Source organism: Vombatus ursinus, unplaced genomic scaffold (assembly GCF_900497805.2).
Source record: "Vombatus ursinus unplaced genomic scaffold, bare-nosed wombat genome assembly UNPS02014801.1, whole genome shotgun sequence".
Lineage (NCBI taxonomy): Eukaryota > Metazoa > Chordata > Mammalia > Diprotodontia > Vombatidae > Vombatus > Vombatus ursinus.
In genome coordinates this window covers 415,142-439,367 of record NW_020954579.1, presented here as the reverse complement: position 1 = coordinate 439,367, position 24,226 = coordinate 415,142, and the positions used below count along the sequence as shown (strand labels likewise).

General features: G+C 39.8%; 1 protein-coding gene across 1 annotated transcript; it reads right to left on the bottom strand.

The window, feature by feature from the left end:
* Positions 1–243: 243 nt before the first annotated feature.
* On the bottom strand, positions 244–17,260 carry KRT20 (keratin 20). Its single transcript, XM_027873168.1, has 8 exons — positions 16,823–17,260; positions 11,955–12,037; positions 7,820–7,976; positions 7,423–7,584; positions 7,206–7,331; positions 5,001–5,221; positions 3,768–3,805; positions 244–973 (listed from the first exon to the last, which is right to left on the bottom strand). The coding sequence occupies exons 1-8, from the start codon at positions 17,219–17,221 to the stop codon at positions 876–878; spliced, it is 1,284 nt and encodes a 427-aa protein (XP_027728969.1). The 5' UTR covers positions 17,222–17,260; the 3' UTR covers positions 244–875.
* Between the last annotated feature and the right edge of the window lie 6,966 nt (positions 17,261–24,226).

Here is a 24,226-nt window from a genome sequence, read left to right as displayed (position 1 = left end):
GACCTTGTTCAAACCTTGTTTGTTACAGAATAGTACAAAGAATCCTCAGTGTACCTAATCTATTAATTTGTGATACCATTTACCTTTAAGCTTTGAAAAGATAGTTGTCTCTAAGTTGAATGTGAAAAGGTAAGAATATATACATTTTCAATTCACAAAACAAGATAATAATTAGTCACTGAATCATATGGTTTATTGACAAGAGTATAAGGAAAGTCATTATTTCACTTTGTGAGAGGCTAGGGTCCTTGATAATTTCTTAGATGCTCATTTCAAATATGGTTCCCTGCATTTTTAATCTCCTACGCATGTGCCATGAGTCAAATTCTTAAAAATATGCCATGGAAGGTGGGTAAGGGACAAGAAATAGAAGCCTAATTCAGAGGAGATTGAGAGATCTGGACCTCTGAAGTTCAGTGAGATCGTTAGAGAAATAGGCATGACTAGGAAACAGACTACAGAAAAAACATATGCACTTTGGGGGAAAAAAAACTAAAGAAATTTTTCTTCCATTTATGTTTGTATTTATAAGATTATCTATATCTTATAGATATATGCATCTATAAGATAAGGGTTTTTCATGATTAGAAGGTCCACAACTTTCAGTCAAGGAAGCAGCAAAGATGCTTTAAATTTCCTTGCACCAATTATACTAACAATTTATTTGCAATATTCTTGCAAATGTTCTGAGTGAAGAAGAATATTTAGAGGGTATTTTTTTTAACTCCCATAGAAGAATATGATCAATGAGTTTCTTATATCTTGTTACTGTAGAACATCCACCAGGCTTTGTGAAAGGGACTTTCCTAATAGAACGTTGTCAAGTTTGATCAAGTTTTTCCGACTTGTTGAACCCGCCTTCTTTTCGTAGCTGTTTATAACTTCTCTTCTATTTCTTTTACTTGAGATGACACGACCTTGCCATCTACTACTTCTTCCACAACTGTCTTAATCTTCCTGGTTTTCGTTATTTCTGGATGAGAGATAGAAATGGAACTTGATTTTTATTCATGCATGTGAATCTAGCCATTCACATTTCTCTGTCTCTGTCTCTCTAGGGTCTCTCTTTGTCTCTGTCTCTCTCTGTGTGTCCTGTCTCTCTGTGTCTCTCTGTGTCTCTGTATGTCTGTCTGTACATCTCTCTCTCTCTGTCTCTCTCTCTCTCTGTCTCTCTGTCTCTCTCTCCCTCTCTCTCTCTGTCTCTCTGTGTGTCCTTCTGTCTCTCTGTGTCTCTCTGTGTCTCTGTATGTCTGTCTGTACGTCTCTCTCTCTCTGTCTCTGTCTCTCTCTCCCTCTCTCTCTCTGTCTCTCTGCCTCTCTGTGTGTCCTTCTGTCTCTCTGTGTCTCTCTTGCTGTCCCTCTCTGTTTCTCTCTCTCTGTGTCTCTCTTGCTGTCCCTCTCTGTCTCTCTCTCTATGTCTCTCTCTTGCTGTCCCTCTCTGTCTCTCTCTCTGTCTCTCTCGCTGTCCCTCTCTCTTTCATTAGCGTTGAGGAATTCATTGACAACTCATCTGTAACTCACCATGCTAGGATCATAGATTTCTAGCTGGGAGGGAACTCAGAGGCCATTTATTCCAACTCCCTCATTTTACAGATGAGAAAACTGAAGAGTTTAACCCCCACTAAATAGGGAGGTTAATCCTGCATTTAAGGCAAGATTTTGAACTCAAGACTCTTAACACTACACCTAGTTCTTTCCACTGTGCCAACTGCCTGGGGCACTAAGGGGTTATGTGTCTTGCTCAGGATCACATAGTATTTGTCAAAAGTGGGACCTGAACCCAAATCTATCTAACTCCAAGGCTGGCTCCTCCATCCACTATATCATACTTGCTCTCGCCAGCTCCTATTATCAAACTTTAACTTAGCATTATTTTGTACTTATGTATTTCTTTAAAAGATTGGGCAGCTAGGTGGCACAGTGATAGAACTCTGGGCCTGGCGTCATGAAGACTCATCTTCCTGAATTAAAATCTCACCTTGGACACTTACTAGCTGTGTGACCCAGGGCAAGTCACTTAACCCTGTTTGCCTCAGTTTCCTCATCAGTCAAATGAGTTAGATAAGGAAATGGCAAACCACTCCAGTATCTTTGCCAAGAAAACCCCAAATGGGGTCATGCAGAGTAAGACATGACTGAAACAACTCAACAACAACCTCCTTTAAAAGAGCTTTTAATTTACCATTCCAATTCACCCAGTTAGTTTTACGTGATCTTAATTCATATAGTTATATGATCTTAATTATTTGCTACAAAGAATAGCATTTCACTAATCTTGGAAACCTAATTGAATGTACCACCCAATTAATTACCATCTCATCTACATAATGACTATGCTCAAACCTTCCATCTGTTTACTAATTAATACAAGGAATCCCAAATCTGTCTAATTTATTTACTTATATCTTAATGATGCTAAGCAATGCCTATTTACAAGTAAGCATTGAAAAGATAGTTGTATTTAAATTAAGTGCAATGTCTACATCTATCAAGAATTTTGACTATATGTATGCATATATATACACAGACATATACATACATATGTACACATATGCGCATATATACACAATATGTGTGTCTATAATTGGTATTTATACATATGTACAGACATATGTAGACATATAAATATATATAAATCTATATGTAAATATACACATATATAAGTATACTTGTATACATATATACATAATTATCATACAAATCACCAGATTAGAATTAGACATATATTTTAAGGATAGACAATTTCCTTGGTGTGGGTAATCATTTTGCTATTGCAGATTGCAATCCTCCACACCTTAGGAGACAGTCCTAGAGAGTTGCTGTTGCTGAGAAATCTGTCCCTTGACAGCCATTCAGGTGATGAGCCCTTCCACACTGTGTTTTTAGCCCCTCATGCATCACTGGGCTTTAGTCTAAAACTTTCCAGTTTGGTGAGATCTGACATAGCTTAAAATCCACTGGCCCAGCCTGTAAGAACCTACTATCACCTGCATATCCAGCATGAAAATTTGAAGGAAGAATCTTATAGATGAAGGCAGAAAATGCAGTGGACTACTGAATTTCATAGACCAACTCTTTCCTTATGTTTATAATAATAACTAGAATAAAATACATGTGCCAATCTGATCCTTTCCTTCCAAAATCACAGAAAACTCTAATGCATACTTTGCAATTTCCTCCTTTACCCACCTCTATTAAGGAAAGTTAAATTTTCCCCAGTGGGGCGTAGTGGAGATGTTCTTTATATTATTTTCAGGAATGTCAGGCTTTGATACAGAAGTCATAGAATCAGGCTGTTTTAGCATTTATTCCTGGCTCTTGGTAAGTCACATGAATAAAAGTTCAGCAGAACCATAACTAGAAATTCTGGTGCCTAGGGAAAATTCAGTTGTGGGAGTGGGTGTCACAGAGGATAGTCTTCTCTGTTTGGTTGCAATTGCACAGAGAGAGGAGATGGCCCATCTCATAGAGAGTTTGGCTACAGATCCCAATGAATTCTGACTCTATCCCTCAATTTTTGGGGGGAGGCAAGGTGAGAGATGCAGTAAGGAAAGAGTACAGGGGTAGAGAAAGGCTGACCTCTGCATAGGGGCTAGACCCGGGGTGATACAGTGTTGCATAGGTCCTGAAGACCAGAAGACCATAGTGGCTAAGAAGCCTGCCCCACCTCAGATCAGGCCAAAACCCCAACTACCCTCCTCTAGTTTTGGCTCCAGAATTCAGTGTTCCTGGACATGTGTGTAAAAAGCACAATGTAGAATAATTACCTTTTTCATCGATCGTGTTTAACTGGAAGTTCTCAGGTCTATTTGGAGGAAAGAAAAAGAAACAAAAACAAGTTTAGCATCATCCACGCAAATGGATCTTCCCACTATTCAATATTTAGTGTTTGACTGTCCACATATGATGTTCCCTTAGGCTAATTCTAATATTACAAACACATTTTGCTCTGCGCTACAGGACATGTTATATTGGGGCAAAATGATGACCTTTCTTTAAGATAGAGGTTCTGAACTTGGGATCCACGGGCTCATAATAGGTTTTGAAATAGATTTCAGGAGGTCTGTGAATTTGGATGAGTAACATAAATCACATTTTTTCTTCAATATAATTGGTTTCCTTCAACATAATCTATTGTATTTTATTTTGATGCACTTAAAAACATTATTATGAAGAGTTCCTAGACTTCATTAGACTGCCAAAGGGGGTCTGTGACACCCAAAAATGTTCGGAATCCCTGGTTTATGATTATGTTAACTTAGTAATATTTTCCAAGATTTTAAATTGTGTGTGTGTATGTGTGTGTGTGTGTGCAAGAGAGAGAGAAGAAGAAGAAGAAGAAGAAGAAGAAGAAGAAGAAGAAGAAGAAGAAGAAGAAGAAGAAGAAGAAGAAGAAGAAGAGGAGGAGGAGGAGGAGGGAATGGGAAGGGGGAAAGGGAGAAAAGGGGAAGGAGAGGGAAGGGGAGGGGGTAAAGGAGGGGAGAGGGCCAGAGAAGGGGCAGGGGAAAGGAAGAAGGGGGAGAGGGGAGGTGAGTGGAAAGGGGAGGAGGAAAGGGAAGGACAAGGTAGGAAAGGGAAAGGGGGAAAAGGGGAGAGGGAGGGAGAAGAAAAAAGGAGGAAGGGTGAGAGGGCCAGGGAAGAGAGAGAGGAAAGGGGAGAAGAAAAGGGGGAAGAGGAGAGGGGACGGGAGTGGGAGGGATCTGTGAAGGAGGCAGGTGAGGGAGAAATTAGCTTTAATGTCCTTTCAATAGTTCTTTTGCTTTTAGATACAGTAGTTTCCTTGAAAGTGGTTCGCATTCAATTTTATTCAAAGATATGCAGATTTCCTCAGAACTGTGCCTTAAGACACCTAGGTCACAAACTGTGCTGGTTCTGACAGCACTGTAAGTCAGCGGGAGTCCAGTGCTGCCTTCTCTTCCCTCCCATTTTCAGGCACGAGCAGTTCCAGACAGTAGCCTTTGCTGTAGCGGAGGCTGGCTGATTCCAGAGGTGATGCTCACCTGAAATCCTCTCCTTCCAGGAGGCGGCGATAAGTGGCAATTTCCATCTCCAGGCGGGTCTTGATGTCAAGGAGGGCGTTGTGTTCCCCGTTTTGTCGTTCTGTGTCGGCTCGGACTTGCATCAGCTGGGCCTCTATAGTGCTTATTAATGCCTGAATCTGAGCCAGCTGCGAACCGTAACGGGCTTTGGTCTCTTCTAGGGCGCGCTCTAAAGACTCTTTCTACATTCAATGGAGAAATAAAGGATTTAATCCGAGTAGCACACGTGGCATTTTAAGGTTGCCGAAGCACTTTCCGCACTATAACCCCGTAAAGTAGATCGTGTAAGCATCATTGCCTCCATTTTACAGATGAGCAAACTGAGGTCCAAAAAAAAGTTAATTCCCCTGGTCACACAATTAATAATTACAGTACTAGAACGCTAATCCAGATCTTCTGACTATTGCTAACACTTTCCTCTAAGCCATGGGATCCAATGTAGGGCTCTGTGGATAGATTTCAGAGGATTTGTGAACTCTGATGGGGGCTGGGGGTGGGGGTGGGGAAATACATCTTTATGTTCATTAACTTCTAACTGAGACTTAGAACTTCCTTCAATTATGAATGCAGGCAACAAAGCGCTATAGTAAGAGCAGTATCTGTGGTTTTGTGGCCAATAGAAATTACAACTATTTTCATAGCACATTATAGTTGTTGCAAATATCTCAAAATATCATTTATTCTCATCACTACTTTGAAATTACTGTAGTTACTAGACCTATTCCTAGATCACACATGATTACAATCTTCCTATCTACAGATGTTTGTGTGACCTAACTGGCAAAATATCAGGGTCTGTAGGCTTTACCAGACTTCTAAAAGGGTTCATAACATAAAAAAGGTTAAGAACTCATTTAAAAAGACTTGATTCATGGAATGAAGGCTTTTTAAAGTTTATTTTTTTTAAAAGTTTAATTAAAATTTATTAATTTTAATTATAAGTAATGTTATTAATTATCATTAATTATCAAAAATTTATTTAAAATAATAATTTAAAATAAATATTTAAAATAATAATTTAAAACAAATATTTTAAATAATAATAATTATTTAAAATAATAAAAACCTCTTTCAACTGGACAAAGATAAAGATACAGGGCACTGTGCTAATACAGATCATTAAAATAATCGTTACACACATTGTACTTATAAGCAATATTATATTATACTATAATTGTGTCTTGAGAGATAGGGTGGCATAGTGTCTAAAAGGCTTTTGAGTCAGGAAGACCTAAATTGAGTTCTGACTCTGACATATGGTCAGTGACTATAGGCAAGTTACTTAATCTCTCAGTGCCTCAGGTAACACTCTAAGACTATAAATTATAGATGAGGAGTCGACTATGATATGGGGCAGCTTCATCTTCGTGAGTTCAAATCCAGCCTCAGACATTTACTAGCTCTGTGACCCTGGGCAAGTCACTCAACCCTGTTTGCCTCAGTTTACTCATCTGTGAAAATGAGCTGGAAAAGGAAATGGCAAACCACTCTACTATCTTTGCCAAGAAGACTCAAAATGGGGTCATGAAGAGCAGGACATGATTAAAAAATAATTGAATGTCTATGATATACATAGTGGAGGAAATTCCCCTACTGGGAGTTTCCTGTACTAATGGAATTACCAATTTGAACTGTTCCTAATAGTATAGCTTATTATATGTCATATATTGTATATCATCACATTGGCATGCACACACACACACTCACACATGTGTGTATACAGATACATACATATACACCTATGTGTATGTATGCATGTGTATGTGTACACACACGTGTAAATATATATATATACATATATACACACATATATACATGTATATTTATGTATGTTAAAAAGTATGAGAGCCAGAATGGTGTAATGGAGAGAGTCAGAAAGTGGTGTAATGGAGAGAGTCTGCCTGGGAGTCAGAAAGACCTGGGTTCAAATCCTACTTCTTATACATATAAGCTGGGTGACTTACTGGTAGGCAAGTCCCTTAACTGCCAGGTAACTTTCTGTCTCTAAGTTACAGTTGAGTTGCCAGTCTGCGCTAGTGGAGGGAGTTTCTCACTAGGAGTTACTCACACCAATGACTTAATAAGTCTGGAAAAATAACTACAAAAAAGGTCACTAGTATATGCCAGATTATATTATGTTGCATGATATGATGTCATGTACATTACCATGCTGTACTGGGACTGGAGCTCTATCTCTAAATTCTGATAGGTACGTCTCAGTTCGGTCACTTGAGCTTCATTGGTCTTTAGCTCACTGGTGCTGACTTGTACCTCTGTTTGGAGACTGTTAATCTAAAAGTCAAAAAACACAAAGGAAAAAAGAAAGTCATTTAAGCTGTTCCCTCTTTTGGGGACCATCTGGAAATGTGGTCTTCCTTCTCACCCGTTTCTCAAACTGTTCTTTGGCCTCCTGAAGATTCTTCTGTGCCATCATTTCATATTTCTGCCTCATTTCATTCATGATGGTTCCAAGGTCATGGCCGGGAGCAGCGTCCACTTCCACATTGACAGTTTTACCCAGCTGTCCTCGCAGGTTAGCAACGTCCTAAGAGAAACAGCATTGCCATCAGTTCTGTTCTTAAGTTCATTCTTGTACCTCTAGCTAGCTTGAGGAAATACCAGTGGCCTAAAGACCTTATTGTATTGACCTTAGAACTAAAAATGAATGAAAATGACAGGAACAGAAGCATTGTCAACCCCAGCATCTCTTCTGTTGAGATAGATTTCTGTTGGAAGGGCTCACAGGGCACCTGGATTAGAAGATGTCTCTTTTTCCTCACCTCCTCGTGGGCTTTTTTGAGGAAAGCCAGTTCTTCAGTCAGACTTTCAATTTGTATCTCTAAGTCTGTCTTCTGCAGTGTGAGATCGTCAAAGACTTTATGCAGTCCATGGAGATCAGCCTCCACGGCCATTCTTATTCCATGTTCAGTTTCATACCTATAAGATAAGCAGAGCTGTAATGAGCAATTATGGGGGCTGGGGCAAGCAACTTGTCCTTTCCTAAGACAAATGGGAAGGTGAGAAGGGAAGAACATGGTGAGAGATGCCAAGGACAGACTTCAGACCCTAGGGGATAAGGCCCCAGCAGCAAACAAATGTAGGGACATTGGCCCACGGAGACCCGAGGAGACTGTGAGGTCATTGCTAGGGAAGGAGGAAGGAGCGCATAGATTAGAGAGGAGTAACTACAGAGGGAGGGTGCAGAGAGAGAGGAGACCATAGAGTAGTTGGCTATTATCTTTGTGATATGATTATAAAGTAATGAGGCTTTTTTTTTTTTCCTGGAACCTCCCCAGTATTTGTATGGCGCAGTGGATAGAGTACCAGGGCCTGGAGTCAGGAAGACCTGAGTTCAAATGTGACCTCAGACACTTAACTAGCTGTGTGACACTGTTCAAATCACTTAACCTCTGTTTGCCTCAGTTTCCTCATCTGTAAAATGGGAATAATGATACCACCTATTTCCCAGGGTTGTTGTGAGGATCAAATAAGATAATAAATGTAAAGCACTTAGCATAATGCTTGGCACATAGTAAGTGCTATATAAATGTTAGCTATTATTATTATCCTAGGATTTCAAGGTTAGAAGCTATGGGGCACAGTGGATAAAATTTTGGGCCTGGAATCAGGAAGACTTGAGTTCAAATCCAGCCTCAGATACTTACTAGCTATGTGACCCTGTGCATTTAACCTCTATTTACCTCAGTTTCCTCATCTGTAAAATGGAGATAATAATAGCACATATCTCCCAGTGTTGTTGTGGAGAATCAAGTGAGATAATTGCAAAGTACTTATCATAGTACCTGGCACATTATTATTATTATTGTTGTTGTTACTATTATGCTAATTTTCATCTCATCCAACCTGTTCCTGAAAAAGAATTCTCTCTAATAGTTGCATTTGCATCATCATTGCTTGAAGCCCTCCAGTGAGGGGAATCCTCAACTTCCCAAGGCCACCTATTCTGTGTTGGGCTAATGAGAATTATTATGGAAATTTTCCCTTACATTCAGTTAAATTTGCCACTTTGAAACTTTTACCCATTGTTTTTAGTGCTCTCCTCTGGGACCAAACAGAGTAAGTCTAATCTGTCCTCCATGTGAAGACCTTTCAAGTATGGCTTTGAGCTAACGGCAATCAGTTGTATTACTATGTCAATACGATGTGGTTCAATGATGTGATATGAATAAGGAAAGATGGTTTGGGTCAGTTTTGTAGTGAAACCTCACCCGTATAAATTGCTTGGGGGAAGTGAGATCTCAAATAACAAAGTCTCTGAATTATAGTCTTTTTTTGTGTTTTTGAAAAAAAAAAAAAGAAATTCACATAACTTTAGTCTATATTTTAAAGGAATGGCAAGTTGTAGATAATAAGTTTGCAGTTTCATGTGCAATCATCTTTTTTATTATGCTATATTATGGAAATGCTTATTTTACTCCATAAAATAAAAATAAAATAAAGTTTTAAAAAAAGGACAAAAGGAGAAATACAATTTAATTGAATTTGGAAGCCAAAAGAGGAGTTAGCAATATTGAGGCCTTCCAAAAGAAATCTATTCAAATGTTTCTTGAAATATACAGAAAATAATGGAATTAAGTTTAGAAGGAAGTACAGACAAGCAGGACAGTTTTGAAAGTAATGTGTGGAATTTATTATATACTTAAAAAAATCTAACAGCGTGAAATGTAGATCCATGGTTTCATTTGGAATTCTCTTTTTGTATTTTGCTATGTTTAGGAAAACGCTTGATTTGGGGGGTTTAGTTCAGAATTTTAAAACATTAAATAAAAAATAAATTAAAATGTAATATAAACAATATCATATATATATATAAATAACATAATAATATAAATAAAATAAAATAAAAGTAAAAAAGAGAAATAGTTTCACAATTTTCTTATAGTGAAATTTCTGCTCGTGAAGATTGTCAGAATTGATACCTCACGGTCTTTAAACATACTTTGTGAACAGATAAAAATGATTTGTTCTGTGCTTGTATGCAGGTGAACACATGTTAATTAGTGCATCTAAAGGCCTGGAAGATATTTTTTCTTAATCAGCTTGTTTATATTTATACCATTCTTAGGGATGGGGATAGGGAATGGACCTGTGATTTTGGCAGTATAAGGAACTCCCAAGTGAGAAAATTCCCTCGGCCTATGAAGCTCAACATTTTCTCTGCCACTGATAGTTTCAGAGAGTTGCCTAGAGCCCCCAGAGAGACGTTAAGTGACTGGCGGCATGTCAGACTGTCCATGTTAGAGCCAGGTCTTGACCTCCATGTCTTTCCAGTTTTGAGACCAGTTCTCTATCTACCATGTTCTGTTTTCTTACAATAATATTAACATAATAATAATTCCAAAATAATTCTGAGATAAACTTTGTCCCACTGTAACGCAAATTTTTAATTAAAGCCAAGTTTTGAATTAATAAATGCGGAGGGGAGGGAATAAACATTTCTATAGGGCTAGGCCAGGGGTGGGGAATCTGTGGCCTCAAGGCCACATGTGGCCCTCTAGGTCCTCAAGCACAGCCCTTTGACTGGATCCAAACTTTACAGAACAAATCCCCTTAAAAAAAGGATTTGTTCTGTAAAATTTAGACTCAGTCAAAAGGCCACATGTGGCCTCGAGGCCTCAGGTTCCCCTCCCCTGGGCTAGGCATTGGCCTAAGTCTAGCAGAAAGAGAAATTGGATCTGTGAGTTCAAGCCCTAGTTCCAGGGCTTGTTCCCTAGTTCCAACACTTAGTAGCTGTGCCTCTTGAAAAGTCATTAATTTCTCTGAGCTTCAGTTTCTTCATCTGAAAAATGAAGTATAATTACACTTGCATTACTTACCTCACAGGACTTCTATAAGGAGAGTGTTTTGTAAATCTGAATGTGCTCAGCTGCTGTAAGCTAGTTCTTAAATCTTTAAATCTGCCTCTTTTTTGGAACTCTTGTTACCTTGTTTGAGATTCAGTATTTTTTCCTCCGTTTTTTTGGGGGGCAACCAGGTAGTGCAGTGGATAGGGTGCCAAGCCTGGAGTGAGGAAAACTCATGTCTCTGAGTTCAAATCTGTCCTCAGATACTTACCAGCTATGAGATCTTGGGCAGGTCATTTAACCCTGTTTGCCTCAGTTTCCTCATCTGTCAAATGAACTGGAGAAGAAAATGGCAAACCACTCCAGTATCTTTGCCCAAATGGGGTCATGAGTCATACAGGACTAAACAGCAAGTTTTTCCTTCATTCCTCCTTCTTTTGTAGTTCAGATTTGATAATATTTTTAGGTCCATAGAAATCTTTCCTCATAATCCTATGAAGCAAGTATCATTTTTCTCTATTTTACTTGGGAGAAAAATGAGGCTCAGAGGTCGTGATTTGCTTGGGGTTACACAGATAGAGTTGGGTTTTGAATCCAGACTGGGGCCAAGGGGTACAAATTACAAGGAGGTAGCTTTCAATATAATATAAAAAGAACTTTCTAATGGCTAGAGCTGCCCAACAAGGAAATTGTTTGACTTCTGAGAGTGAATTCCCTGTCACTGAGAGTACAAACTGGATAACCCTTTGCCGAGAAAGCTATAAGAGAGATTTTTGCAATAGGTGAGAGATTAGACTAGACGAGGTCTAAGGTCACTTCTAACTAAGATTCAGGGATTGCTTCTCAGATAAATATTTGTATGAATTGTTGAGGAACTAGAAAGGCTCATTAAAACAGACTCTACCTTATTTTCCCTCAAACCCAAGGAGCTCAGTTGTTCATTGAAAATTATTTCTTGGGGCAGTTAGGTGGTGCAGCGGATAGAGGCCTGAGTTCAAGTCTAGCCTCAGACACTTATTAGCTGTGTGACCCTGGGCAAGTCACTTAACCCCAATTGCCTCTAAAACAAAATAATTCTTTAGAGAGGTTTCACAGTTGTGGTCAGACCTACTTCACTCTGAAATCCTCAGCGGCCAGTTTAGAGTTATCAAGCTGCAGGATACAACGGGCATTGGCCACCCGGGCAGCGTTAATCTGGAAGAAAGGTTGAGAGAGAAATAGAGAGAGAGAAATAGATGACTGATTAGAAGGTTCTCATAGTTAAATTTATTTTAAAATACAATTACTTCAAATTAGAGTCTGGTATTTGGGAGACAATAATCATGTCAGGTATTTAAAAAAAAAATAAGTGAATGGAAATTACAAATGGTCTGAACTATTGAATGGCAGAATGGCCTAGTGGATATAGAGTTAGTCTCAAAGCTAGAAAGACCTGGGTTCAAATCCTGCCTCTGATACTTATTGGCTATATGACCCTGGGCAAATCATTTATCTTTCAGTGCTTTAGGCAACTTTCTAAGACTTTTAAGTTGTAGAGAAGGAGTCAGTCTATCTTATGAGAAGGAATTTCCTTATCCTATTCCAATGAAATCATCTATTCAGTCCCTCTCCCCATCCTGGAATGTCAAACCTAGAGTTCTCATACTATTAACTCATTTCAATTACTTCAAGAGCTTCACTGGCTCCCATTTACCACTAGGATCAAACACAAACTCCTCTGTTTGGCACTTAAAACTCTTTACAACCCAGCCTCTTTTCAACTTTCTAGTCTTCCCATACTTTACTCCCCCCATGCATACTAGGATCAGCAATGATGGCCCCCTTGCACTTCCTCCAACATGCCGCCCCATTGGCTGTCTCTATGCATTCCTTCCCAATACCTCCACCTCCTAGTTTCTCTGTCTTCTTTCAAGACAGTTGAAATTGTGGCAGTGAGGTGGCGCAGTGGATAGAGCACTGGCCCTGGAGTCAGGAGGACCTGAGTTCAAATCTGGCCTCAGACATATAACACTCACTAGCTGTGTGACCCTGGGCAAGTCACTTAACCCCATTGCCTAGCCCCCCCAAAAAAAATACAAGACAGTTGAAATCCTGCATTCTGCAAGAAGCCTATCCCAGTATCTCTTGTTACTGTATGCATATCTTGCATATTGGTAGTTATTTACATGTTGTCTAATATTATAATGTAAGATACTTAAGGGCAAGGGCTGTCTTTCCCTTTCTATTCATCCCTCAGTACTTAGCACAGTACCTGTTGAATATTAGGTGCTTAATAAATACTTGCTAACTGACCTTGGTCCAAACCTATGATTTCATTGTCTACCCACATGTAGTATTAGAGACTCATCAGGGCTTGCCTGGGGGCCCTGAAAATCCCATGTACACAATGCCAACATGAATCAGAGACAAGGCTGGAACCCAAGGCTTCCTAATAGATAATGAGGCTGTTTCACCATCCATGACATCTCTATCCATAATAGCTGGAGATGTAGCATGGCAAAGACCTGACTTCAGGTCTTACCCAGAACACAAATTACCTATGTGACCACGGGCCTGTTTCTGTATCCCCTCTGCCTAACATAGTGCCTGGCATGTAGTAGGCACTCAATGAATGCTAGTTGGACAAATAAGTAACAACCTCTCAGTGATCCATGGCAACTCTAAGGCTATGTGTTATAGAGGAATGGCCGAACAGCTCTAGCAGGAGCTTTCACAAACTAATGAAGTCACTGGACTGGACTCCCTCCCCCCCCAAACCTGACATTTCTATAATGCTATACTATACTATATTCTATGCTGTGCTATGCTATTATATACAGTTTTAAGCTATTAGACTTGTCTAAGACCTTTGGGACACTCTCTCTATAGACACATATAGATGTATATGAATATGTGTAACTTCCTCTCCATCACTACTTGTCACCTATCTATCATCTATTTCTATTGGGCCCTGAAGGCTCAGAGCAAGTGTCACTATTCTCTTTTGGTCAGAAACCCTGAGGGTCTTCTCCTCCCAGATTTTTTTTTTTTTTTGGACTAAGTAAAAGAGGCCATTCTTTGTCTCCCTTCTCACCTAGCTTTAATCACTGAATGGGCGTTGCCTCAGTCAAACTGAGATGTAGGAAAAGCCTTAGCTTGAAAAGGCCAAGGTCTCCCATTGTATCTGGGGCCACCTCCAGTCGTGTTGGTTACTATGAGGTCTTATTGGCTTTGAGACCAAACTGCCACTCCAAAGTAAAATGAAGATCTCTGTTTTACAGAGGTTCAGAGAGCTCTCATGGTATGACAATCTTAAGGAGGGAAGTTAGAAGGGGTAGCTAGGTAGCTAGGTGGTGCAGTGGATAGAGCTCTGACCTTGGAGTCAGGAGGACCTGAGTTCAAATCTGACCTCAGACACATAATACTTACTAGCTGTGTGACCCTGGGCAAGTCACTTAACGCCAACCGCCTCACCAAAAAAACAAAGGAGAGACCTTAGAAAACACTTCTACTCTTCCTCCCCCTCCCCCATTTATAGATCTAGGTTTCATAGATGCAGGGTTTAAAAGTGCCTTAAATGTCACATAACCCAACCTCTTTATTTTGTAATTAAGGACAGTAAGGAGAAGATAAGTTAAAATCTCCCAGAGTCACATTGCTGGTGAATGTCCAAGCCAGGATTTGAACTCAAGTCTTCTGACTTCAAATTCAGTGCTTTTTGATTGTGACACCACCACCACCAGCAGCAGCAGTATCTACTATGCTCCTTACTAATTAGATATGTCTTAGAGAATAACCCTTTCAAATCTATGTCAATCTAGCTACATTAATGCTTTTTAAAAAAATCATTACAATTGGCATAATGCTTTACAGTTTATGAAGGAGTACCTTATGGGATCTCATTTAATCTCTCTTTTTTTTTGGTAAGGCAATTGGGGTTAAGTGACTTGCCCAAGGTCACACAGCTAGTACATGTCAAGTGTTTGGTCTGAGGCCGAATTTGAACTCAGGTCCTCCCGACTTTAGGGCCGGTGCTCTATCCACTGCGCCACCTATCTGCCCCTGATCTCATGTAATCTCCCAAAAGTTATATAAAAATCAGAATTAGTCTATCTACTTGGATCATCTACAAATTTCATTTAGAAAATTGTATGGAGAGAGGGCTCTGGGTAAGAGGGATGGTTTCCTAGGCTCTAATTGTTTTAATAAAGGTAGGTTTTCACAAGAAGCCTGGAGAGAATGACCTGATAGTGGGGACAAAAATTAGAATACCTTTTGCCTGCTTTGGGAGGAGTCCTGAGACACCACCATGACTCTCACAAGAGCTTTATATAAATGACTCAACTGGCTGATGTCAGATATATCTTTAGAGAAGTGGACTCACAGATAAGTAACCTTAACTTTAAGGGTCATTTTTTCCTAAACAGGAAACGATAGTGAAAAGGAACTTCCTGCTTTGTTGATAGTCAAAGGCAAAGGTTAGCTGCCAGGACTATAAGCTTTCTTTAAGACCAAAGTCTATATAGGGCTTGGAATTGGTAATAAAGAGAGCACCACCTTTCCTGTGTACTACAGCTTTTGTGGATGGGACTGGGAGGCATCATAGGTGGAAAGAATATTAGCGCAGGAGTCAGAAGATTGAGGTGAGAAGCCTGCTTGTGTGAACCCTGGGGAATTTCCCTTCACTGGGTGGCTGCTTTGTTATTTGAAAAATGAGGCTGGAAGAGAGGACTTTTGAGGGTCCGTCTAACGCTAGGGCTGTTATCTTATGATAGATTGGCAAGAAATAAGAATGGAGAGGATACAATATTAATTTACATTAATAACAGTTCATCTTTATCTAGCACTTTCCCCCAAAATGAGCTTGTAAAGTAGGTGGTACATCATTCTTGTTTTACTGATGAGGAAACTAGAGCTGAGAGAGCTTAAAAGATTTACTAATATTCACAAGGCCAGTAAGTGTCTGAGGCAGAATTTGAACCTGGGTCTCAGGCTCTATCCATTATGAGTCACTGCCTCCCAACTAGTATTGCTGAAAAAAAAAATAGTAATGGTGACTAGAAAAGGATAATAGGTTTAAAATAAATTCAGGCATTATTGAGTCTTCTTCCAAGCATGGCTAACCATTTTCCACCCTATTTCATTGCATTCTCACTACTCATATCTGGAGCAATATGTCGGTGTTCATGTATATAGAGATTCAATATATGTTGGTGTTCATCTGTATAGGTATTCAATATATATTGGTATTCTTGTATATAGGTATTCGATATATGTTGGTGTTCATCTATATTGAGATTCAATATATGTTATTATTCTTGTATATAGGTATTCAATATATGTTGCTGTTCATCTATACAGGTATTCAATATATGTTGTTCATCTATAAGGTTTCAGAGAGTGAAGGAAGCCTCTGAAATGATTGGGGGAAAGTGTTGTGAATAAGGCAATTAAAAGGCAGCTACTGCCACATTTCTCAAAATTTAGAGACAACTATCCTATTCATTTATGACTGAGAAGCTATACCCAGGTAAGAACTTACTCATAAAATAAGGAGATAATTATAGATCAAATTTAAATCATCATTATCACAGACAACACAGAAAAGAGCACGGAACAGTAGAAAGCATGCTGGTTCAGGAGTGAGAGGACTTGGGTTCCATTCCCACCTTTCATAGTAGCATCTGTGACCTTGGGCAACTGCCTCAGTTTCCTCATGTGTAAAATGAAGGTGTTGTATTAGATGGCCTCTGAGGTCCTGTCTAGGCCCAGATCTACGATTCCTGTGTGACCAACATTATTGCCCTCCATCTGTCTCTCTGAGAAATCCCATGGATCTGATTTGCCTTAAGAAGTCACCCAAGGGGCAGTCAGGAGGACCTGAGCTCCAATCCAGCCTCAGACACTTATTAGCTGTATGACCCTGGGCAAGTCACTTACCCCCAATTGCCTCCAAAGAAAAAGAAAAAGAAAAAGAAAAAGCCACCCAGAATCTCTTACCTGATTTCGGAGATCTTCAATTGTTTTGAAATAGGCACTGTAGTCCCGGCTTAAGGTGGGAGAATTCTTCTCATACCATTGCCTGATCTGGATTTCCAGCTGGGAGTTGGTCTGCTCCAGAGAACGCACCCTTTCCAAGTAGGTGGCTAAACGGTCATTTAGATTCTGCATTGTGATTTTTTCATTGCCAACAGAGAAGTCTGCATTGAGACCACCTCCATAGCTGGCCACATAGCTGGTGCTTGAAATCCGGGTACCCTGACCTCCAGCCCCACCATAGACACTGGGAGAATAGAAACTTTGCACAGATCCCTTCCTAAGTGCTGCCCCACTCATGCCCACACCAGCCTGGCCAGATGAGCTGTTGCTTCTATGGAAACTTCTGCGAGAGAAATCCATAGTTGGGGTTGAGGACAGAACACTTGGACCCTCTGTGTACTTACAGGTTGTGGAGTGAAATCTGCCTCCCAGGAGACGGGGACTTTTATAGACTGGATGGACTCCACCCCTGGTGACACCTAAACTTCCTGTTATCCTTATAATCCATTCCTTACAGGTATCCCGAATTTGGCCATGCAAGACAGCTCAGAGATGACCACAAGTGGTCTTCCCCCAGGGGGGGGGGGGGGGGGGTGGTGTAGGATTTTTTTTTTTAAATGATGGTAACAAACAGAAACCATTCAATGAATGTTGTGACCCTTGCACCTCTCTTGGCAGAGTTTTCACTCCTCTCTACAAATAAGGCATATTTACCATCCTCATGAATAGTTTATGATTTAAAAAGGCAGATCTTTAAATGGAGTGCTACATTGGTATGGACCATTATTAACATTACAAAAATGAGGTTTTGATCCCCATGTGTAAAGATAGGTAGAGGAAGTAGAAAGTTTACCCCACTTGCCTAGAAAAATAGGAAGTTGGTTTAAGCACTGCAAACACCTGCTCTCCCTTGCTCCCATAATAGTCCAGATTTCTCTCAGCTCAATTTAGAATTTTAAAAATGTAAAAAGATAATTCATATATAACATTTCATAAACTTATCACAAGTTTGACATAACATATTTCTGCTCCCACCCAGTATTTCATTCCAGTCAATCAACAAACATTTTAAATGCTTTCTAGAAACCAATCACTGTGCTAAGTGCTGGGGAAATAAAGGCAAAAAAACCCAAGCAGGTAACATCATTCACCCGGCCCCCTTAAAAAAAAACCCAACAAAACAAAACAACAAGGCAATCTCCAAAGAGAGCTCAGGTAAAACCCATCTCACTTGCCATTATCACTCATCTCCTTTCCCACGTAACCCAACAGGAAAGTCATTGACATTATAGTCTAATATACATTTAAAATTTTTGGATTGAACTTGTGATTTCATTGCTATGGGGAACTTACAGGAAAGAAATTGTTTCTATGAAAGCAAATCAATGCCTGAGCCACTTATCTTCTCAGAGAATTATTTAAGGCACTGAAAGATTAAGGGACTTGCTGAAGGTGACTCAATCAATATGTACCAGAGACAGGAATTGACTCAGGTCTTCCTGATTCTGAGACCAGGTTTCCATCCATGATGCCATGCTGCCTCAGTATATCTTTTGTTGCTCAGGTATTTTTTTAGTCATGTCTGACTTTTCATGACCCTATTTTGGGTTTTCTTGGCAAAGATACTAGAGTGGTTTGCTATTTCCTTCTCCAGCTTATTTTACAGATGAGGAAGCTGATGCAAACAGGGTAAATGACTTTCCCAGGGTCACACAGCTAGTAAATGTCTGATGCTAGATTTGAACTCAGAAAGATGAGGTTACCAGTATATCTTTACCACAAGAAATAGGTAAAAGAACAGTACTGAGACTCCTGCAGCAGTGGCTCATTGCTTGGGTAAAAGACCTGGCTATCTCCTCAGTTGCAGCTATGATGTTGACACTGTTAGTGACTTGAATTCAGGCATTTCTTCTTACCAAGAGAACCACCAGACTAGGATGGTCCGTACTCCTCGCAAAGTTCATAATGAGCACTATCTGAAAGGACTGTGGATGTTTATCCCAGAAAAGAGACATCTTATTTGGGGAGGAGTGTGCTATAACAGCTGTCTTCAGATTTTGAAGGGGTGGTCACATAAAAGGGATTGTATTTGTTTTTCTTATCCCCAAAGGGTAAAATTAGGGGTTATGGATGGAAATTGAAAGAAAGCAATTCAATCTTGATGTAAGGAAATATTTCTTAACATTTTGAGCTAAGCTACAGCGGACTAGGCTGCTTTAAGAGGTGCTGGGTCTGCTTTCACTTGATATCTTTAAGAAAAGGTGAAATGACTACTCATCACTTAGGTTGTATGAAGATTTTTATTCAGGTATGAATTAGACTAGAAGAGATCCCTTTCAACATTCAATACTGGTCTGTGAGGGATGAGTGTTCTGATTAGCGTGAGGAGAATCATTGGGCAACAATAACTTCCTCATCCTTGATTAGGCGATCATCTGGTCCTGTGTTCACCATAGCATGGCATCATGGCCCCATGTCCAAGTTGGAAAAGGTCCCCTCCCCAAACTCTACTGTCTTCACAAGAGAGTCAAATTGGTTGTTTAATTTAGCAGAAGACATATAATATCTCTGATGCACACTCACATGCCCCATAAACAACTGTATTTGGAAGGAGACTTCAGCAAAATCTCTCCATTGGTCCTGATCCCAAAGGGAAGAGCCTCTGATTGTCCAGTCTTATTTACTCTAGGACACAGACCCATACCCTCCAATTAGGAATCAGTGTGGACAAAAGATGAAGACCTTATCTGCCCAGTCCTCCAAGATTCTCTCACATGCTAGCCATGGGATCACACAGTTCAATCCACTAGGAGGATTTTCCAGGATCCCTATATCCCAGAGTGAACCTTACTTGATTAATGACTACTAAAGTCTAATTGTACATGTCCGTCTTGTATTGGGAAGAGTCATCTACGAAACAGGCAAAACAGCAAGTTTAGGAGCCTGGTCTTCATAGGTAGGGGCCCATTGGGTTAGTGGAGGAGGTAGAGCATTGGGGGTTGGACTGGAGGTCTCAACCTCTGGAGGAGTCATTAGTGAAGTATATTAAAATCTGATGGAGCTAAATGAGCACAGTCTTGAATGTACTATTTCCATTTAACAACAGAGGTCTTCTGTGTGTGCCCTAACCATCTTGTATGAGGGTCCATCTTGCATCACCTAACTCCAAATATGCAACTCTGGATAAAGAATAATAGTATAACTCTGAGTTGTTTACTCAGTAGCAACTGAAGTCCATTAACAAGCAAATAACTGATTTTCAAAAGTGATATAGTAGATGGATGCTTCAGAGAGCTTATAGCTCTTGAAACCTAATTTTTTTTGTTATTTTTTTAAATTTAGTCACTCCTAGGTGCTTGCCAAAGGCTCCACTTGGTCTGGTCTTTATGGATAGAGATATCCAAATAGGCTCCACTGGACCACACCCTCAACAATCTTTGTTCAAATGACTGAGTATGTTGTAATTTAATCTTTACATATAGCCTTCCAGGTTCCTTGGAAGTGCTCATTTACCCACTGACCTTTCTGGGGAGGCTACCATGAATGAGGGAGGTAGGATTATGATAAGTCAGAGATGGGGTTCTCAATTCTTATCCTCCCTTCTGCTCTCATTCCCTTCCCTTTTAGCCCTGATCTCAGCAGGATTTCACATGTTTCCTAATGAAAATTCTAGGAGATTCTTTTCTCATGTGATTTTTGTGCCTTATGAAGTTGGAATGGGAAGAAGCCAAATTCACTGCTATTTATTAGCAAACCATACCTTGAGAACTCTACTAATATTCTGTCCACTCCCTGACCACACATAAAGCTTTGGAGCTCCTAAATTTCCTACTGGTTGCTTAGACACCAACCCCTATAAATATTTACTGAATCTCCATTTCTGGGTAGATAGAACAGTGGTTATGATAGAGTTGCATTTTGACCTTCAGGGTAGACTTTGTTGTTCATGTTAATGATTAATGCCCAATATGGTAGGAAAAAACCATAGGCAGGCTAGATTAAAATCTGTCATTTTCTTTGTGCTGTTCATTGTTTGGCTTTGTAATAAAGTTGGACATGGGTGTGAGGGCTGTCTTCCCCTATGTTGTAAGTGGGATACTCTTTTATCATCCATTGAGAAGAAAGACACATGGAGATATGATATAAAATTTATTGAGGAAGTCATGCACTCACTCTCAGACCCACCCTAATGTGCTGTCTCTGGTTGCTTTTTGAGAATTCAAAATGGCACCATTCAGATTTATGATCAGTCATGGCTTCATGCCCACCTGGTGCTAGAATTACTTCATGGGAAAGGCACCAGGCTCTAATTTATACTTTACCTCACCTGCCAACCACAGAGCCTCTACAATGACCCTAATCCCCATTCTCCCTTTGTTTTCTCTGGCAAACCCAGCACTTTAGAGATCTATACCAATTCATAACTTCCAGGGATCCATACATGAATACATCCATAAATCACCAAATTGCCAGGGATTATCCTTGGATACAAATACATGAACCAACTTTCATTCTCTCAACATGGCAATCTCAGCACTCTCTAAATTCTTTCTCTGACTCACACTGTTAATTACTACAAGTGTGACTAATTCGTGGTCCATTTTCTATCCTACCTATTCCATATCCCCGACGGCTACTTTCCTAGTCATCAGATATCAATAAACAGAAGGAGAGGGATGAAGATTGCACCTGTGATTTCATTGATATGGAGAACTTCCTGGTGAGAAAACTCCCTCTACCAATGCAAATTACCATCTTCTCTGAAATGTAGAATCTTAGAGTGTTGTCTAGGAAGCTATGTGACTTATCAAGAATTAGACACACCTGTTAGTTCTAATTCTTACTTACAACATCACTAATGTGAAAATATGTTTAATAGGAATAGCCTATATCAGATTGTGTGCTATCTTGGGGAGGGAGGTGAGGAGGGAGGGGGAGAAAAATTTAAAACTCAAAAGCTTATGGAAGTGATTGTTGATAATTCAAAATAAATTAATTAAAAAAAGAATTAGACCACCTGTTCCAACAAATACCAGGACCAGGAGAATATCCTGGGAAGTCCTTTATAAAATAGTCTAGGAGAAAATCAAGAATTGCCAGTAACTTTGAATCCTCTTTGAGCTGACACAAAGCAACTTCCCTCTCATACTTCATCAGTGGAGTTGAATTTACCATCACTAGGAGTAGACCATCTTGTCCTGGATCTACTTAACGGTGTCTGCCATAGGGAAGGGACTGTGGGAGTGGATGGGCTGAGAGGGTCCTCATTCATTGTTTAGCTGAATGCTATGCTCATAGTCAGTGCTCGGTAAATAATATTTGAATGAATGAATGGTCACTTCTCTGTGGCGTGGTATAGTGGAAAATGTAATGGAGTCAGAGGACCTGGATTCAAATCATGGCATTTCCATTGACTGCTTATGTGACACTAAGCAACTCACTTCTCTCTTGGGCTCAGTTCCCTCAGTTATAAAATAGTTTTTGGAATAGGTGATCTTTAAGATTCCTTTTTGCTCTAAGTCTATTATCTTATGAATTACCAGAGAAGGTAGATACCATGATGAAAAGGGAATAGCACCTCTCTAGTGGCTATGATGTTCAGTAATAACAATGGGCAGTAATATGGGATAGCGAAGATTCACCAGGCTATAGGGTGGAAAGGGTAGGGACCATGGAGTCAGGGGACCTGGGCTTCAGTCTGAATTCTCAAAATTGCCAGCTGTGTGACATTGAACAAGTCACTTAACCTTTTTTAGCCTTAGTTTCCCCATCTGTGGAAAGTGGATAATAATACCCCTTGTACCCACCTCACAGGGATATTGTAAGGCTCAAAAGAAATAACTCTTATAAAGGGCTTTGAAGGATTTAGGTGACGTAGCGGATAGAGTGCTAGTTCTGGGATCAAGGAAACCTGAGCTCAAATCTGGCCTCAGACACTTACTAACTCTATGACCCCTGGCAAGTCACTTAAGCTCTGTTTGCTTCAGTTTCTTCCCTGTAAAATGGGGATAATAGTTGCACCTACTTCTCAGGGCTTTTGTGAGGATCAAATGAGATGAAATTTTTTGTAAAGCATTTTGCAAGCTTTAATGCATTATGTATATTATTGTTGTTTGTCCTTTGTTCTCAAAGAGGATCAATGACATAAGGAAGGTGATGTCTTGACTTGCCAATGAATTAGATTCAAGTGAGGCAGGGCTGCTGTATATTATTATTATAGCTTTGAAAGTTACATGTTGAATTTATCATATACTTAAAATTATGGATAATAGAGATTCAGTCTCACCTACAATCTTTTTTTTTCATTGTATCTGGAAATATTTTCTTTTATAATTTTTGGTATGCAGTAGATTGGTGGCCCATTTAATTAGTCCATCAAAACTTATATCTTGAATAGGCATTGCAAATGGAAAATGATCTGGGCCAGAACTAATTAGGAGGATAAAATTAGATTAGATAATTTTAAAAATTATTTCATTTGATTACAGGGCATGTGTCTCAGCAAAACAGTGATTTAAAAATGTAAATTGAATCCACTTTTAATCCTGTACATCTGAACTCATATTTTCTGCAAAACCTTTTCCTTTTCTTAACTTCCCCTATTTGCCTTCAAGGGCACCAGCAACCTTCTAGTTCCCCATGCTCAAAAACAAGGTGTTATCCTAGACTACTCACCGTCTCTCATCTGTCAAATTCAATCTGTTGCCGAGGTCTGTTGTTTGTACCTTTGTTACATTTCTGATATAGGCCTCCTTCCCTGCTCTGACACTCACCATCCCTTTCCAGGCCCTTGTCACCTTACACCTGGTCTATTGCAATAACGTGCTGATGACTCTGCCTGCCTTGTCTCTCCACACTCCATTCAGCTACAAAAGTGATCAGACCAAACTCTGATCATGTCACCTTCCCCATCCCCACCCCCCCATTCATAAACCCCAGTGGTCCCCTATCACCTCCAGAATCAAATATCACTGTTTGGCATTTAATGCTCTTTATAGCCTGCCCTCAAACTGTTTTGGCTCAGAGCTCAGAGAAGAACTCTTATCTGTTTACACGAATTGTTCTGGTAGTCATTTTGCCTTGGGGATGCCACTTTTGTTGAATGTGAATATTTAGCTTGGAGAGGATAAGTCTATGATCAATTTTGAATGCTGTGGATAAGAGTTTTGAATGCTGTGGATAAGTTCATTTACCTTGGTAGTGTACTTTCCAGGGATGATAATGAGGTTGACACCCAATGTCAGAGCTAGCTCAGTGTTTGGGGAAAGAGGAGGTATTAAACTGACTACCAAACTGAAGGTCTACAGAGCTGTTATGCTGACCTCATTGTTCTATGCCTGTGAAACCTGGGCAGTATACCAGAGC